The 17,316-nt window shown below is 41.4% G+C and overlaps 1 protein-coding gene across 1 annotated transcript in view; it reads left to right on the forward strand.

Moving 5' to 3' along the window:
* The first annotated feature begins 2,786 nt into the window (after window positions 1–2,786).
* The window catches only part of LOC147027152 (uncharacterized), a 63,811-nt gene continuing 49,281 nt past the window's right edge, over window positions 2,787–17,316 (forward strand). Inside the window, exon 1 of the mRNA XM_085883322.1 lies at window positions 2,787–3,112. Coding sequence (XP_085739448.1) covers window positions 2,985–3,112 — 128 coding nt within the window. The 5' untranslated portion in view covers window positions 2,787–2,984. The remainder of the gene's footprint in view (window positions 3,113–17,316) is intronic.

The raw sequence follows: 17,316 nt of genomic DNA on the forward strand, positions 1-17,316 counted from the left end.
GTGAAACACATGTGTATGTCATCATGTTCTGTGCGTGTGCCAAGTTTGAACAAAATCGGACCATGCATGTCTGAGAAATGGTTGGGGACACATTTAAGTCACAAAATGGCCACCAGTCGGTCATCTTGGATCTGATCTCAAAAGAAAATGGCGTGGATATTAAGCCATTTTTCGTTATATGTGTGCCAAGATTGAAAAACATCGGTAAATGCATGTCTGAGAAATGGTTGAGGACGTGTTCAATATCAGGTTATTTTCTTTACATCTAAAATGGCCGCCAGTCGGCCATCTTGGATCTGATGTGGGGAAAAAATGACGTGGATATGGAAGCTATCATTCGTTATCTGTGTGCAAATTTTGAACAACATTGCTAAATGCATGTCTGAGAAGTGGTTGAGGACGTGTTCAATATCAGGTTATTTTCTTTACATCTAAAATGGCCGCCAGTCGGCCATCTTGGATCTGATGTGGGGAAAAAATGACGTGGATATGGAAGCTATCATTCATTATCTGTGTGCAAATTTTGAACAACATTACTAAATGCATGTCTGAGAAGTGGTTGAGGACGTGTTCGATTCCGGGGGTTTTTTTACACCTAAAATGGCCACCAGTCTACCAGTCGGCCATCTTTGATCAGATTGCAAAATAAAGTGAGATGCACGTGTGTGCCATCATGTACTGTACTTGTGCCAAGTTTGAACAAAATCGGACCATGCATGTAAGAAAAATAGTTGGGGACACATTTAAGTCAGAAAATGGCTTGGATCTGATCTCGAAGCAAAATGATGTGCTTACGTAAGCCATCGTTCTTTATCTGTGTGCCAAGTTTGAACAACATTGCTAAATGCATGTCTGAGAAATGGTTGAAGATGTGTTCAACATCGGTTTTTGACAACTAAAATTTCCACCAGTCGGCCATCTTCGATCTGAACTTCAATAAAAATTACGTGCATATGTAAACCATCACGTGTTGTCTGTTTTCCAAGTACAAATAAAATCGGTCCATACATGTCAGAGATATGGTTACGGACGCCCACCAGAACACAAAAATCGAGACCAAATTCATAAGCCCCCGTTTTGGACTAAGTTCAACGGGGGCTAATAAAGTCACGCACCAAGTTTCAGAGTATGGCGGAAAAAAAAAATCGGAAAAATTACAGGTTGGAAGGATGGAAAGCAAACCTACAGTCCCCTCTAGTGAATCTGGTAGGGGACTAATAAAATAGTGGTTTTTGAAGGCTGTAAAAAAAAAAAATGTTTCGGAAGTTTACTGCTGTTGATGCACACCTTATTTAACATGTTACATTAGTTCATTGTGCCTGTTGTTTGTTTCCTGTTTGGAATAATTTTCAGTTTTGTTTCACTGCCAGACAGACAGACACTAAAACCTTACTCGCTCCTCTCTGCACATGCACGATCGGGATGAGATTCTGTACATTTTGCCAAATTCAGAGCCAAAGTACTGCTAAACTGCAGGTTTGTGTTCTGATTCATGTTCTGCAGTGTTCATAATGTAAAATTCAATTGCAATTAAGTTGTTCCTCGATCATAAACTGACGTCTGCAGACAGACAGACAGACAGACAGACAGACAAAGTGGACCAATTTCTTAACCCCGCTTTTTGCTTCACATGTGGGTAAAGATGGGATTATATCATAATTATATTTAACATTTACCTTTAGTGCTGGCAGGAGGGCCTAGAGGTACACACACTCACCGCTAAGCTGTCTAGCCTGGGTTTGAATCTGAGCCTAACTATAAACTGTCATCCTGGTGTTTCAGAGGTACAGTGGTTCATCAATGGGTGTGTCCTCCCTCCGCTGGCCGTTAAACTGGGCGTCCCATCTGTCAGCATTCGTTGGTGGACGTTAAAGCCCATACCTGTCCTTAGCTAAGAAGAGGCGAGCAATCGCCGGAAGCCTGATTTAATTACAAATTCCTGCCCAAACTACTGCTGGGAAGGCAACGGAAAACTACCTCATATAACCCTTGCTAAGAAAATGCTTCGTAAATCAGATCAGATTACCCTTTAATTTCTTGCATAATTATTCTCCTGAAATTTTTAACTTGACGGTATACACCAGCTTAGGCCCTGACATTACAGTACATGTCATGCCAGTTTGTCAATGGATGAGAGTTGATGAAAGCACCATAAGGGGTTAAAATGGGATAGGGAGGGGTTTTATAGTAAAAAAAATAATAATAATAATGTCCCAGAGGTGACGGGTTCAAATCCCTGGTTCAAGTCATCTATCTGTAAAGGACTGAGTTACAGTAAAAAAAAAATTCAAAAAAAGATTCCAAAAATGTGGAGTAAGTGAATGGAAATATGTTTGGATGTAAATCACAATTCGGTGGGGTTAGTGATGGTCGATGTGCGATCTAAAGATAAACGATGTGAACACTGTGATACGTCACATCCCTTTGCAGATGTTTCAAAATGAGCATAACTTGCTTCAGGTGAACTTGCATTACCTGCCAGTTATCATGGAAATCGTGTGCTGCTTTCAAAAGTCCAGGCAACTTTGATAAGTTTAAACTTTTCAATGAATTCAGCAAAAGGTGCTCCGGCAATAGGAATCACGGATACCTTGGATTCAAATGGTGATGTGGGTACCTTTAGCTCGAATTTTCCACGACTGGGATGCTACTTCATGAATGACACCGACACGCAGTGAACAGCAGATTTCAATTTTCTCTCCAAGAGTATACTTGGCACAAAGATCACACTCGCCCCTCCTCACCAAATTCCCTCCTCCTCAGACGTCTCTCCTCCCAGTCTCCCTCGGTGGGAGCGCTGAGCAAGTACAAACCCTCCTTGCGGAGATTTCCAGGAAGGATTTGAACCAGGCGCTCACTGTGCTCCCACATTGAGATGGCGTGGCCAGAAGCACGGAGGAGGAACTGGAAGATCCAGTAAGGAGTGGAGATCGACAGGAGGCAACACGTCATCCCTCATCCCGGGCTTGCTGTCATCTTTGGCGATGGCGCTCCCCCGGGTTTCTCCCATGACATTGATGCATTTGATGGTCGTGTTGATGTTTTCGCCTCTTGGTGTCCTTTCCGTCAGTGGGAACAGCCAAGGGTTTCTCTCTTTAAGCAGGAGACATCGGTATGTACCGTCGATCATCATGCATCATTTCATTCACGTTAATGCTTCGTTCTTTATCAGTGTATTAACACATCTTCCCTCATATTTTCTCACCGGCACGTATAACTTCACCTGAGTACATCTATCACTCGACATTCAAAGAAAGTCCAAGGAATGGCAGAACAAACCGACTGATCTTTGTTGCTTTTGTTCTGTGTCCTTCCAAGGTCTGTCCCCATTCCAAATGTCTGTCCCCATTCCCAGCTCTGTCCCCATTCCCAAGATCTGTCCAAATTCCAAAGGTCTGTCCCCATTCCCAGCTCTATCCCAATTCCCAGCTCTCTCCCCATTCCCAAGCTCTCTTCACATTCCCAAGCTCTCTCTCCATTCCCAATATCTCTCCCAATTCCAAAGGCCTATCTATTCCCAGCTCTGTTCCATTTCCCAAGCTCTGTCCCCATTCCCATGTACGAGTTTATGAATCATCAAGCCAAATATTGAAGATGTTGAAACAATTTGCAGAGGTGAACGATGTGAATTTATTGGTCGCCTACTCGTCAATTCCTTTCCTTGTTCTCCATGGTGTTGGTGATAATAATTAGTATGATTTTGATTATAATTAATGTCGTTAATGATTTTAAGTACCTCATAAAAGTGCAGAGATATTTATTAAGAATAGTGTTATTGGTGGAACGGTCCTCACATTAACCTCAAATATGGAAATAATGGTGGTAAAACATGGAAATCTAGATTGCCAAACTTCTCACAACTCCCAGATCCCAACTCCACCCCACCCCTTCCTATCACCACAAACTTCCACTTTTCCAGCACGTATTCCCTCGACTCCTCATTATTGTCGTCTCTATCCATCTGAACAAACCCGACGTTATCACTCCCCTGTCCCCTCCTCCCATGCCTGACCCCATTACTGATATTCCCTTAAAAATTATAATAACAATGTCTCTACCTCTCTGTATGCCTGGTGTTGGCTTAATGGTTAGGGTGGTGGGTTTTTGATCCTAGGGTACTGAGTTCAAATCCCCACTTGGCTGTTGAATTAATACCAGGTGGAGTTAACTCGGTCTGTTATCCTTCCGAGGTAGGCAAAATGAGTTCCAGCATGCTGGTATACTGTGTCGGAGTGGCAACCCGTCCAGGATTGCGCCCAATAGCCAAGGAAACTGCTTAGGCAGCACCAACCCTCTGCACAGAGTATGGTCCTAATCTCCTCTCCTCTCCTACCTCTCTCTGGTCTCTCATCCTTTGTGATTAAGTATGATTCATTCTAATATTGAAGCAATAATTTTGCTTGCATTTCAGGTTCAAACATCGATCGTTTCAGTATTTTCAATAGTTTTTAAACCATATGCATTCTCAAAATTAAGTAGAGGAAACTGCAGTCTTTGAGGCCAACGAGAAAAAATAAATCTTCCCCATAAGTAATCAAAAAATCAATTTGATTGGGATGGAATTCTTTCCAAGGATTATTATATACCCTTCTCATGGAGCTTCATCATGAAGGGAGCCACATGGGACCTTTGCGGCTTCCTAATGGTTGTCAACTCTCTACTCGACCTCGACGGAAATTTTGCAATTTAGGATAATGACTCAAAAGCCTGCTCGTGAAAAATAAACTGTGATCTGACATTGACATTGCAAACAGGACAGCTGACTTCATTTCCTCCAAATTAATATATATTCAATTTTGATACACCATACTCTATGCAGAGCATTGGTGCAACCAAAGCAGTTTCTTGGCAAGGGTTATACTGGGTGGTTGGCCATTACCTTCCCAGCATTGATTGTCCATGTTCTATGCTTTTAAATGCTGAGCATCAAGCAAGAAAGCAAGCAGCCCATACCGTTTTTAGTCTTTGGTATTACTTGGACAGGGTTTAGAATCACCAACTTCCCATTCTCAGAGCAGACGATCTAACCATTATAGCATCATGATGTGTATGTATATATATATATATATATATATATATATATATATATATATATATATATATATATATATATATATATATATATATATATATATATATATATATATATATATATATATATATATATATATATATATATATATATATATATATATATATATAAAATATATATATATATATATATATATATATATATATATATGTATATATACATAAACATATATATGTATATATACATAAACATATATATGTATATATACATATACATACACTCATTATTCATGCTGCCCTATGATTCCACGAATCAGGTTATCTCATCCTTTCCTTCTCTCAACCAATCAACGTTGAGGACATTACACTGCAACTTTATAAACAAGAGCTTGCTGCTTCTTATCTGCTTACGGTTTTATCCCGAGGAGTGCAAGTCGAAAAGCTTTCATCATGTCTATTTTATTGAAATGCATATTATATTTTTTTCTACACCCGTCACACAACAACAAAATATACATATACATATATATATATATATATATATATATATATATATATATATATATATATATATATATATATATATATAGCTTTAATCAATCATAACAATGCATTACAGTGTGATCTGACATTCACTAAAGAATCACTGAACAAAAAAAATCTGACAGAATTTTTTTTGAATAATAATTAATTAGAGGGACCCATATACCTATCTCTATCTCTATCTCTATCTCTATCTCTATCTCTATCTCTATCTCTCTCTCTCTCTCTCAACCATTAAAAAAACGAACAAATGTAAGGACTGTTCTTGCATACATTTTAATGCCTTTTGGGCATGAGGGGTGTTCAGAACACCTGATTGTAAGTTTGCACTTCATGTAATTGCCTCATACAATAATCATTCAGCACATACAGTTCATGCACCCTTATGTTTTTAGAACATGAGGTATTCTGAGCAAATTTGAAACAGTCTTTCAGACACCAGCACATGGACAATCCAGAAAACACTGATTTAATACATTCTTGAACTAGAACGGCACTCAGTTGAGTGTATACCTCCGCCAGGCTGAACAGTTTATGTTTTGGATCCCACTAATAGGCGGGATCTGGATTCAGACCGTCACCAAAATGTAATCGGCTTGTTCTTATCACCAATCCAACTCATCCACCAAATTTTGTCATAACTTGTCAACAAATTTTTGAAATATTGTGTGATAGCGCACATTGTTTTTTGCCCCAACTCTGAATGGTGAAGAATCACTGAACAAAAAATTGAAATTTTTTCATATCCGGATCCGTATTCGGATCTTCACCAAAATCTAACAAATCTGGCCTTATCACACACCCAAACTCCACCCCAAATTTAATTTGTATCTGTCCACACAACGTTTTGAGATATCCTGCACACAAACAGACAGGGGTGAAAACATAGCTTCTATCCATCGCAGATGGCAGAGGTGACAATCCATTTGAGTGCCACATCTGTCAGAAAAAGACAGAATTCAAATGATTGGACATCATCTAGCAGGGTATTCCATCAGTCATGTTGCAAGTCTGTTTTCCATGCAGAGAAAAACGGTTTACAACCTCAGAAGATGTTATCAAGCCACTGGATCAACAAAAGATATGCCAAGAAGTGGACGTGTCAGGTTAATGACTCCCGTTCAGGACCGATACATTCACTTGGCCCATCTACACAATCGGTTTCAAACTGCCCAGAGTGCTGCAACATACTCCCTGGACCTCAATGCAGTGATTGCTGTTGGACATTGTTAGTTCCATGATGGATCCTCCTCCATGAAAACATTCGCCACAACACAGCATTACGTGATTCAGTAAAAATGAAATGCATATGGAACTAGAGGGGGAGCACTTGGGAGAGTGCAAAACCTCCACCACCAATACTGCTGGGTCACTCAAGTGAACCTTATATCTTATTCATTAAATATGATGTCAACAGTGCTGAGAGTTATAGTTCTTTTCTCCAACATTTTTTTTTTGGGGGGGGGGGGTTGGAAATCACTTAAAATATGTAGAAATGCAAAAAAACAAATTTCTCTAACAATTTTTTTTTGGGGGGGGTAACAATTTTTTTGGGGGGTTGGAAATCACTTAAAACATGTAGAAATGCAAAAAAAACCAATTTTTTCTCTATTTTTGGGGGGAGGGGTTGGAAATCACTTAAAATATGTAAAAATGCAAAAAAAAATTTCTCAAACAATTTCTTTTTTGGGGGGGGGTTGGAAATCACTTAAAACATGTAGAAATGCAAAAAAAAAATCTTTTTTCTCTAATAATTTTTTTTTTGGGGGGGGGACCAAGTCCAAAATTTAATGGCATGATCCTTGGACCATACCTAACCCCCCCCCCCCCACCAAGTTTCGTCGAAATCCTTCGAGGAGTTTTTCCGTAATACTGTTCACAAACAAACAAACAAACAAACAAACAGAAAGGGGTGAAAACAGTAACCTCCATCCATCTTCGAAAATGGCGGAGGTTAATGAATCATTCAGCACTTATCCCAGAGGAGGTTTTCAGTATATATATATATATATATATATATATATATATATATATATATATATATATATATATATATATATATATATATATATATATATATATATATATATATATATATATATTTCGTAGTGGCCCAGGTGTATTTTGAACCTGCATATATTCAGAATCATATGCACTATTATTTTTGGAATGGCAAATCCTTCTTGGAGACAAACAGGAGAGCTCAGTTGTAGCAAGCTTATTAATACCTGCTTTGCATGAGCGTTTTGTACAGGTTTAAACAACTGCTCTTCATTTATGTGCTTGCATTAGCACATGGTTTATGCCACCAGTTTTTAAATGTATGCCAGTGCAAAGTAACTACCTTTCAGGAGGTGGTTGCCATAAAGTATTAAATATGTGCCAGTTATGACAGAACAGTCCAAACACACTGCCGAATCAAAACTGGTTTTAATCATCGCTTGGGCCCCTCCCGGGCATTGTGGATCAGTCAACATTTACAGTTTAAAAATACAATTTCAGATTTATTGTCTTCACTGAAAATAAATAAACCGCAAACCAGCCTCATTAATGAGCCCACTACAGGACAAAGGCATCTCTCAACTTATGTTGGAGGGGTGGTTGGCATACTCAACATGCTTGCAGGTTGTTGAGAGTGGTGATCAAACCCACAGCTGCTAGTCCAGAAAGAAACAAGTCTTTAATCACTCGACTAAACAATGACAGAGGTAAATAAAATGTAGTTTTAAAAACAGAATTGCATATCCATATATTTTGAAGCAAACCATGTGCTTGGATCATTTGGGTCAGATACGGAAATGTAGAAATATGCTGGTAAATGTAAAATAAAGGTGCTGTGACCATGTGGTCAATCACTTCTTAAAATTAAGTTAAGTATTGATAAATGGCACGTGTTTATGCCTATCAAGTGAAAACCTGTTGTGTCTGTTTTATTGCTGACATTGGTGTAGTCACCAATGGAAGCAATTGTTCTTTGTTCATATGCAGCACAAGGCTGTGGGGCAGCATCAATGGCTGAGGGTGCGGATGTGCCACTGATGCAGTTATAATGGGAATGGAGTGTTGGGAATTATATTGAGATGCACAATGCCCCAGGAGGTGTCCTCTGCTGGTTATGGCAAGAATTTGTAATTTGTTCATGGTGCCAGCACTAGCTCACCTACTCTTCGCAAAGAACACCATGGGATCTTTAACGTCCACCAACGAATGCCGGAAGATGGGACGCCAGTTTCACGTCCATCCAAGGGATGGAACACACAACTGAGGAATTTCTCTGCATGTGAAACACGGGGATTATCATTTCTAGCTAGGTCAGGATTCAAACCCAGGATAGACAGCTTTGAGGTAAGTGTGCATACCTCAAGCCATTGTGTCAGCCACCATTGTAAACAATAAAAGATCCACACTGCAGGTTTATCCTCCAGATATTGCCTTTTAAAAGAGATGGTCCTTTCTCAAGAAATTCCTCATTCCATGTATCTATTCCTCACTGCTCTATCTCCTGATTTGATAAACACACCTCCTGCCTTGGTGATATTATCACTGATCCTAAATCCATGGAATACCTCTGGATCCACATCCCCCTCTGTAACAACTTGCTTTTCCCCTATGTGATGTACTGCACCAACCACCTCTCACAGTCCATTCCCAATTTTGACTATGTATTCCTCACTTTCTTCCAACATGGACTTATTGATTACCACCCATCCTAACTTCCTTTCTTCACATGTGGTCACCCCAATTGCCATGATGCCAGATGTCTGAGCACCAGAAATGCAACATCAACTCATAGCACTGCTGTCAAGGGCTTTTGTGAGGCATTCAGCCTGACTCAATTAGTTGATCTTCCAATCATGATCTCCTTTAATTGTTTGGCCTTTCTATTAGATTTCGTTTTGATCAACTTTCCTACAAACTTCTCCTGACCCTCGTCAGCCTGACTGGGCTCCACTGATAATGTCTCATTCTGGTTGCAATCTTGCTATTTGCAGAAACAGAGCTGCCAAGCATCACAGAATCTGGCAAGTCACACACTCTGCCTGGTGTGGCCTTTGATCTGCTGTTGTACTGATGGAGTTATCTATAATTTCCTTCACAATTGATACAGATTCCTCCTGGGAGTGCTTTCACAAATGCTGTTTCGAATGGAGCACCTCACTGCCATTAGAGCATTTAAATTGCATCACATGTGGCAATAAATGTGAATTCTTCCACCCAGCTTGTCGGGTCGATGACAGAAGACGCCATTTGCATTTTTGCCGCCTTTATCCATGTGGGCAACTTGTGGGCATGGGCAATTTGCGTGTCAGGAGAATAAAGGGATGAATGAATGCAGGAGGGCAACCACTATGGACTTGAGTAGGATTAGCAGACGAGGATTTCTTGAAGAACGAATGTGACCTGGGATGGCGAGGGGAGGGCAAAGGTAGGAGGTGAAAGGTTAGATGTAACCCTTTATATAATAGAGTCCACCAACTTACCACTGGTCAGAAAGTGGCAGTTCTTGAGCATTTACCTTCTGCCTTGAGATTTCAATGGTGTGGAAGGCCTTGTTTTCAAACACCTCATGCGGAGCAAGGTGAAAATCAGGAGTACCAGCCTCGATTGGGAGAAACGTACACGGTATGAAATAAAGTCCGTAAAAGCTCGGTATGAATGCCTTGTACACCATAATGTGCTTGGTGCAGCTCAGGAATGCCTTAGATCTGTGGAGAATACCAGATGGCGACTATCCTTTGATGTCTGTTTGGAGATATCATCGTCTGACAAAAGGTTATAGCAGATAGTGAGGACAAGGAGTTCCAGAGACTGCACCTCTTCCACTGCCTGTCCAGAGAAGTGGATTGGATAGTATAATCATCGATCCTTCGGAAAGACACTTTTAGAGCAAGTGACTTGCTGGAATCGAACGTCATTGTTAAACAGCATTCTCCACTTTCAACATTATTTCTAAACAAATAAATATTGTCACATTTTGAAATATCTTCTAAAACGAATAGCAAAGTTAACAGGTACTGGCTACATGACATGTCGCGATGTTCCCGAGTAATATGCTTGAACGTTTCCCAACGTTGGCTTTTGAAAACCTTCTTTAAACATTTTTTTCCAGCCCTGTCGCTCCACTCGTGTTTACTTTTCACTGTGCTCGTTCGTTTCTCTGTCTGTTTCCACCCATCAATTATCTTTAGTGCCTTCGCTCTGACGTGATGGCCGCCAACGTCTAGTTTGAAGCACCACTTTTAGAATACATTGTTGTGTTGATACCAAACTGTTTTGCTACATTTACCGGAAATCTGCCATTATTGATTAGTTCAGTTAAGTTAGTGCGTGTCATGGAAGCAATGTTTAACAACTTGGTCATGGAAACAGGAAATATAAAAACTAACTGTAAAAAATAGGAAATATAAATGTAACTGTAAAAAATAGGAAATATCAAAACTAACTATAAAAAAGGAAGTATTAACAAGTAACTGTAAAAAAAAATAGGAAATGTAAAAACTAACTGTAAAGAAAAAGGAAATATAAAAACCAACAGTAAAAAAAAGGAAATATAAAAACTAACAAAATAGGAAGTAGAAAAACTAATAGTAAAAAAATATGAAATAAAAAAACTAACTGTAAAAAATAGGAAACATAAAAACTACCTGTAAAAAAATAGAGAATATAAAAACCAACTGTAAAAAAAAAAGGAAATACAAAAACTAACTGTAAAAAATAGGAAATATAAAAACCAACTGTAAAAAATAGGAAATATAAAAACCAACTGTAAAAAAATAGGAAATATAAGAAAATAGGAAATATAAAAACTAACTGTTAAAAAATTGGAAATATAAAAAACCAACTGTAAAAAATAGGAAATATAAAAATGAACTGTAAAAACAATGGAAATATAAAAACCAACTGTAAAAAAGGGAAATATAAAAACTAAATGTAAAAAATAGGAAATATAAAAACGAACTGTAAAAAATAGGTAATATGAAAACTAACTGTAAAAAAATGGGAAATATCAAAATGAACTGTAAAAAAATAGGAAATATAAAATACTTTTACTGAAATTTAAGTATTATGCTTTTTTTTCCTCATTACCTCCACAACAAAAGACAGGTGAGGTTTTGTTCTCACCCATATTTGTCTATCTGCATGTCTGTGAGCAGCATATCTCAAAAGGTTATTGACAGATTTGGACAAAACTTGAGGGACAGGTTGGGTGTGTGACAAGGACAAATCAATTCGATTTGGGTAAATATCTGGATGAGCATACGAGAATTTTTCAAGTGATTCTTCACTCTTGAGTAAGGTCAGGTTAGGTATGGGAGCATGTGCCAGAGCAGCGCGTCGGGTATTGAGTGGCAAGCAGGTATTGAGTGACGGCCAAAAACGATATGTCGCACGATATCTCATAAAGTTATGGACGGATAGGGATAAAACTTGGTGGATGAGTTGGTAGGTGACAAGAACAAGCCAATTAGATTTTGACTAAGGTCCAGATGCAGATCCGGCCTATCAGTGGGCGACAAACCATAAACTGTTCAGCCTTGTGGAGGTAGGCACTCTCCCAAGTGTTGTTCGAGCTTCTTGTTCCTCTGCATGTTTTAGATCCTATTTGCCCTCTTTGGAGTGCTTCTTGTTGTTTGTGGCAAGCAGGTATTGATTCAAATGGTGATTTTCAATGGTTGCTTTTTTCTGTTTGCATAGCAGAGTTCAAATCTGGAAAAGACAAATAAATTGTAATTTTAATGCATCCAGAAATACGAGTGAAAATTTAATGGAAACGCAAGTCGATTGCAAATTACGTGTCAGGTCCCAACATACTACAAAGCAATAGCTGTACTCCCTAATGATGTGCTTGTTAAACTTAGGTGTGCGATCTGAGATTTGTATGCTTGCGATATGATATACGTTGCTCAAAATGTTATTGATCATTTCAGTATGACAAAGGGTGAAGGAGCTGCTTGTGAGCCAATGGCCATCTATTTCTTTCAAGTGCCCAACTGTGTCTGCGGACGTCCTCCTACAGTTGGGTTACTTTTTGTAGGAGGTTGGTGGCAGGATTTGCACTCCAGCCAACAGAATACACTTCATTCCGCAAAACCCACAAATGTAAGGAAATCTGAAAACCCACTCCATGGATGTTGTGATTTGTGGATGTTGGCAAGCTCAAGATGAGAGGGTAGCTGAGATGTTTGCAAACAGGCTGAATGGGAATTTGGGGGGTCTGGGTGCTTTGGAGAATCCTGAAGAGATGTGGAGTGCCTCCAAGACCACCATCCTTGATGTTGCCGGTCGATGTTTTGGAACTCACCACAGGGCGAAGAAGAATTTGGTCTCTCAAGGGACAATGGATACCATTGACCAAAGTTACAGGGCCAGGCTTTATGGCAGAGCTGAGCTATTCAGAGAGCTGAGGCAGAGGACTGTACGTGCGCTCAGGGTGAACACGAAGGCCGATGTGCGAGGAATCTGTGAGGGGGTAGAGCATCACCTGTGGTCAAGTGATTCTCATCCTGCTTACAGGGGAATACACACATTGCGTTCCTCCAAGCCTGTCCCTCACTGCACTACAGTTAGAGGGGAGGGTGGTGGGCTCTTGACAGAGGAGTCGAAGGGGAAGGTCCGCTGGGCAGGTCACTTTGAGCGGCTGTACCAGGCTGATCAAACAGCTGTCGAGTTGGATGTCAGGGGTGTTACTATCCCTATTGCCGACCCTCCAATCAACTGTGATCCACTTTCGTTTGTGAAAATACAGGCTGTGGTGACCGGATTGAAATGGAGTAAAGCTCCTGGGATCTGTGGTATCCATACTGAACTTCTTAAGGCTGGTGGAAATGATACACTTGTGTCGGTGCATGTAGTTCTGTGCTCTGCCTGAAACACAGGCATCATCCCAACTGATTGGAAGAGGGGCCTTGTTGTCCCTCCTTGGAAAGTGAAGGGTGATCGCCAGGACTGCAACAACTACGGAGGGGTGACTCTGCTCTCAGTGCCGGGCCAGGTCTTTGCTCTGATAATTATTGATAGGGTTCGCCACCATCTGTTTGAGCACCAGCGTCCGAGCAGTCAGGCTTTACCCCAAAGAGGTCAACGATTGATCGTATCCTTGCTCTTCAGGTCCTCACCAAACGCAGACTACAGTTTTAGCAGGGGCTGCTTGCAGCCTATGTTGATCTCTGTGAAGTGTTCGATTCAGTGAATCGGGATGCCCTTTGGAGGATTCTTGGTCTTCATGTGTGCCACCAAAACTGATCAATCTGATGTCTGAGCTCTACTCTGGTATTGAGAGTGCTGTGAGATGTGGTGATACCATCTCCAACATATTTCCAGTTATTGCTGGAGTTTGTCAGGGGTATGTTCTGGCCCCCACACTTTTCAGCACTTGTATGGATGGACAGGATTCCGGGGAGGATATTGGAGAGATCAAGTTGCGGTGCATCGTTTGGGAATGTCAAGACCTCTGACCTCGATTTACTAGATGAAGCAGTCATCTTTGCGGAGATTCTAGATATCCTTTTGGGGGCCCTCGAGGTGCTGAATGAGGAGTTGGAGTCGCTGTGATTATGACTTTCCTGGGTCAAAACTAAGATCCAGGCATTCAATGACATCTTGGATGCTGCTATCTTGTCTGTACCTTTTTGTGGTGATGATGTTGAGGTCACAGCGAAATTCACTTACCTTGGCAGTGAAATTCATATCTCTACTGGCTGTGAGCCAGAGGTCAATAGACGTCTGGGTCAGGCCTGGGGAGTCATGGATTCACTGGATAATGGATGCTGCCGGTTCCTGGACAGGACGACGTTTCTGTTCCTGTTCCGGTCCTTTGTGCTTCCAGTCTTACTCTACGGATGTGAGACTAGGACTCTGACCAAGTGTCTGAGACGGAGACTTAATTCCCTTGGTACCAGAATTTAAAACTCTCTCAAAAAATAATAATAATAATAATAATAATAATAATAATAATAACAACGATCTCTTATGATGCTTCATCTTCCTCTTTCACATGTTGGTTCTCATTACTGTATAATAATTCACTACTCTTCTTCTATATCCACAGACTGCTCTCAATTCGACCTTTCCTTCATACCTTGCCTAAAAAATCCAACTGTTACGGCGTTTCTTCTCTCCATTCTCTTAATTCGCGTTTATTGCATCCATCAAGAAATGGCTTTAATCGCATCTCTGACCTTAAAATTAAAAAAAAAACCCCAGTTTGTTAATGAATGTTCGCTTTCCATCAACCATTCCCTTTTTTCCAACTTCAATGCCAACTCACCCCTCTCACCCTTCCGTCTCAAAGCAACCATGACACTCTTCTCCCTCCAAGCTCCCCCCTCACCTTTCTCCCTCAACTCTCCCCACTCACCCTTCTCATCACTCCACCTCCTCAAATCCTCAACTGCCTTCTGTCCCCTCTCCTGCCCCCCCCCACGACAGAGCCTTTTCTCATACTCATCCAGCCCCCTCCCTGAGTTATTCTGCAATCCTCCATACTCTTTCAACAACTCTCCTTACCTCCCCCCCTCCTCCCTTGTCCTACCCTCCCCCTCCCTCCCATCCCCTGCACCCAATGCCTCCTCCCCCCCCCACTCCATTAACAGTGTGGACCTCAAATATCCGGGGCTTCCACTCAAACCTTACAGTTCTTTCCATAGAGGTTGCCACTGACAAACCAGACATAATCTGCCGAACAAAACTTTCCTCCCTCAAGACGTCTCTGACTCCCAAGTATCTCTCCCTGGTTACTCCCTCCTCCGGTATGACAGGCCTGAGCCTCGTCCTGGTCGAGGAGTTGCTCTCTTCATCAGACTCTATTCCTCACTCTCCATGCACTGCCCTCACTCCCCCACACCCCCAGGAATACCTCTGGCTACGGCTTCCCCTCCACTCCCACCTCATGTTTATATGTGTACTGTACCATCCACCAAACAGTATGGCTCCATTTACACCTCACTATCCGAAAACATGGACCAACTTCAATCTTCTCATCCAAACACTCTCTTCCTCATATGTGGTGATTTCAATTGTTATCATGCCAGTTGGCTAGGTGTGGGAACCTCTCTCAGCTGTCATGGCATTTCAGCAAAAGACTTCTGCGACTCATTGGGACTGCCTCAATCAGTCAACTTCCCAACCCGGATCTCAACCAATGGTACTCCATCTCTTCTGCATCTGTTTTGACAAATATCCCTTGAAAATATCTGCTGTTCTTCCTCCGCCCCTAATGGTTCTTCTGACCACGTCCTTGTCAAAGTGGACATCACTCTGGCTGTAATTAGAGAACCACCTCACCACCGTCGAGTCTGGCATTTCCCTCAAGCCGACTGGCAGGGTATCCAAGCAGTCATCAAACTTCGAGACTCTTCTCCCATTGCTACTTTCTACAACATCAACTCAACCTGGGAATTCTTTCAAAGAAACTTGCTCTCCCTCGTGCACAAAGTTGTCCCCTCTCGTCTTCAGTTGTCCTACCCTTCCTCCCGCACATAGTTCACTGAAGCAAGTGACGAGGCAGTTGTCCTGAAACAACATACTTTTGCTTCCAGGAAAGCAAAGCCAAGTGAGGGCAATCTCAGTTCATTCCATAAAGCTCGGAACAAGTGTGTATCTACCCTCAGGAGAGCCAGAAAACAACATCTTTCGAATCTCAAGTCTGAACTCTAAAACCTCTCTCCCTCCTCCAAATCCTGGTGGCATCTAAACAAATCTGTCTCTGGCATATGTTCCCCCTCCCTTACTTCAAATAGCCGCACTGCTGATAGCGCACATGTAAAGGCTGAATGCCAAAACTCGGTGTTTGCATCGAAGTCTTGTGTCTGAAACCTATAGCTTTCTGTACCCACCTGGGCCATTCATACCCAGCTGTCCCTGGACCCTGTATCCTTTTCTTCTGACAAAGTGGAGAGTTTGCTGTCAAACCTCGACTCAGAGTCTGCAACCGGTCCAGACGGCATCAGCCCACGTCTCCTCAAAGCCTGCTCTTCTGCTCTTGCTCACCTTCTCACTGTTCTATTCACCCTCTCATTTGCTCAAGGTCATCTGCCATCTGCTTGGAAATCAGCAAACATTACCGCTCTGCATAAAAAGGTGCAAAAACAGATCCCTGCAACTCCAGAGCAATCAGCCTTCTCCCAATCATCAGCAAGGTTATGGAATTCATCATCACTTCAGACATTAAATCCTTCCTCTTTTCCAATGGTTTGATTTACGATTATCAATTTGGTTTCAGACCAGGTCACTCTACACTGGATATGCTGCTTCTGCTCTCCCAATGGATGGAGGTCCTCAATGCCAGACAGGAAACCAGAGCCATTTCCTGAGACATATTCTGTGCTTTTGACACGGTCTGGCACCCTGCCCTCCTCACCAAACTCTCTTCCAATGGTATCCAAGGCCATCTACAGTTCTACACTCATGGCTCGCTGACTTCCTCTCCTGTCGCAGCCAACGTGTGGCCCTAAATAGAGTTCTTTCATCTCCTCTTCCTGTCCAGGCTGGAGTTCCTCAAGGCATTGTTCTGTGCTGTGTTCTTTTCCTGGTTTTCATCAATGATCTCTCCAACTCTCTCGAAAATCCTCTTTTTCTCTTTGCTGATGCCTCCACCCTCTGCTGTACCATCTGTCATCCCTCAGAATGGAAAGCAGCAGCTTCTTCGCTCACTGCAGATCTGGGTAAAATCACAAACTGGTCCAACACGTCGAACATGTCTTTCAATCCTGACAAATCTCACACTCTAACTACGTCTCTCCA

The sequence above is a fragment of the Eptatretus burgeri genome, chromosome 5 (genome assembly GCF_056783735.1).
Source record: "Eptatretus burgeri isolate ZD-2024b chromosome 5, Ebu_testis_v1, whole genome shotgun sequence".
NCBI classification, from domain to species: Eukaryota; Metazoa; Chordata; class Myxini; order Myxiniformes; family Myxinidae; genus Eptatretus; species Eptatretus burgeri.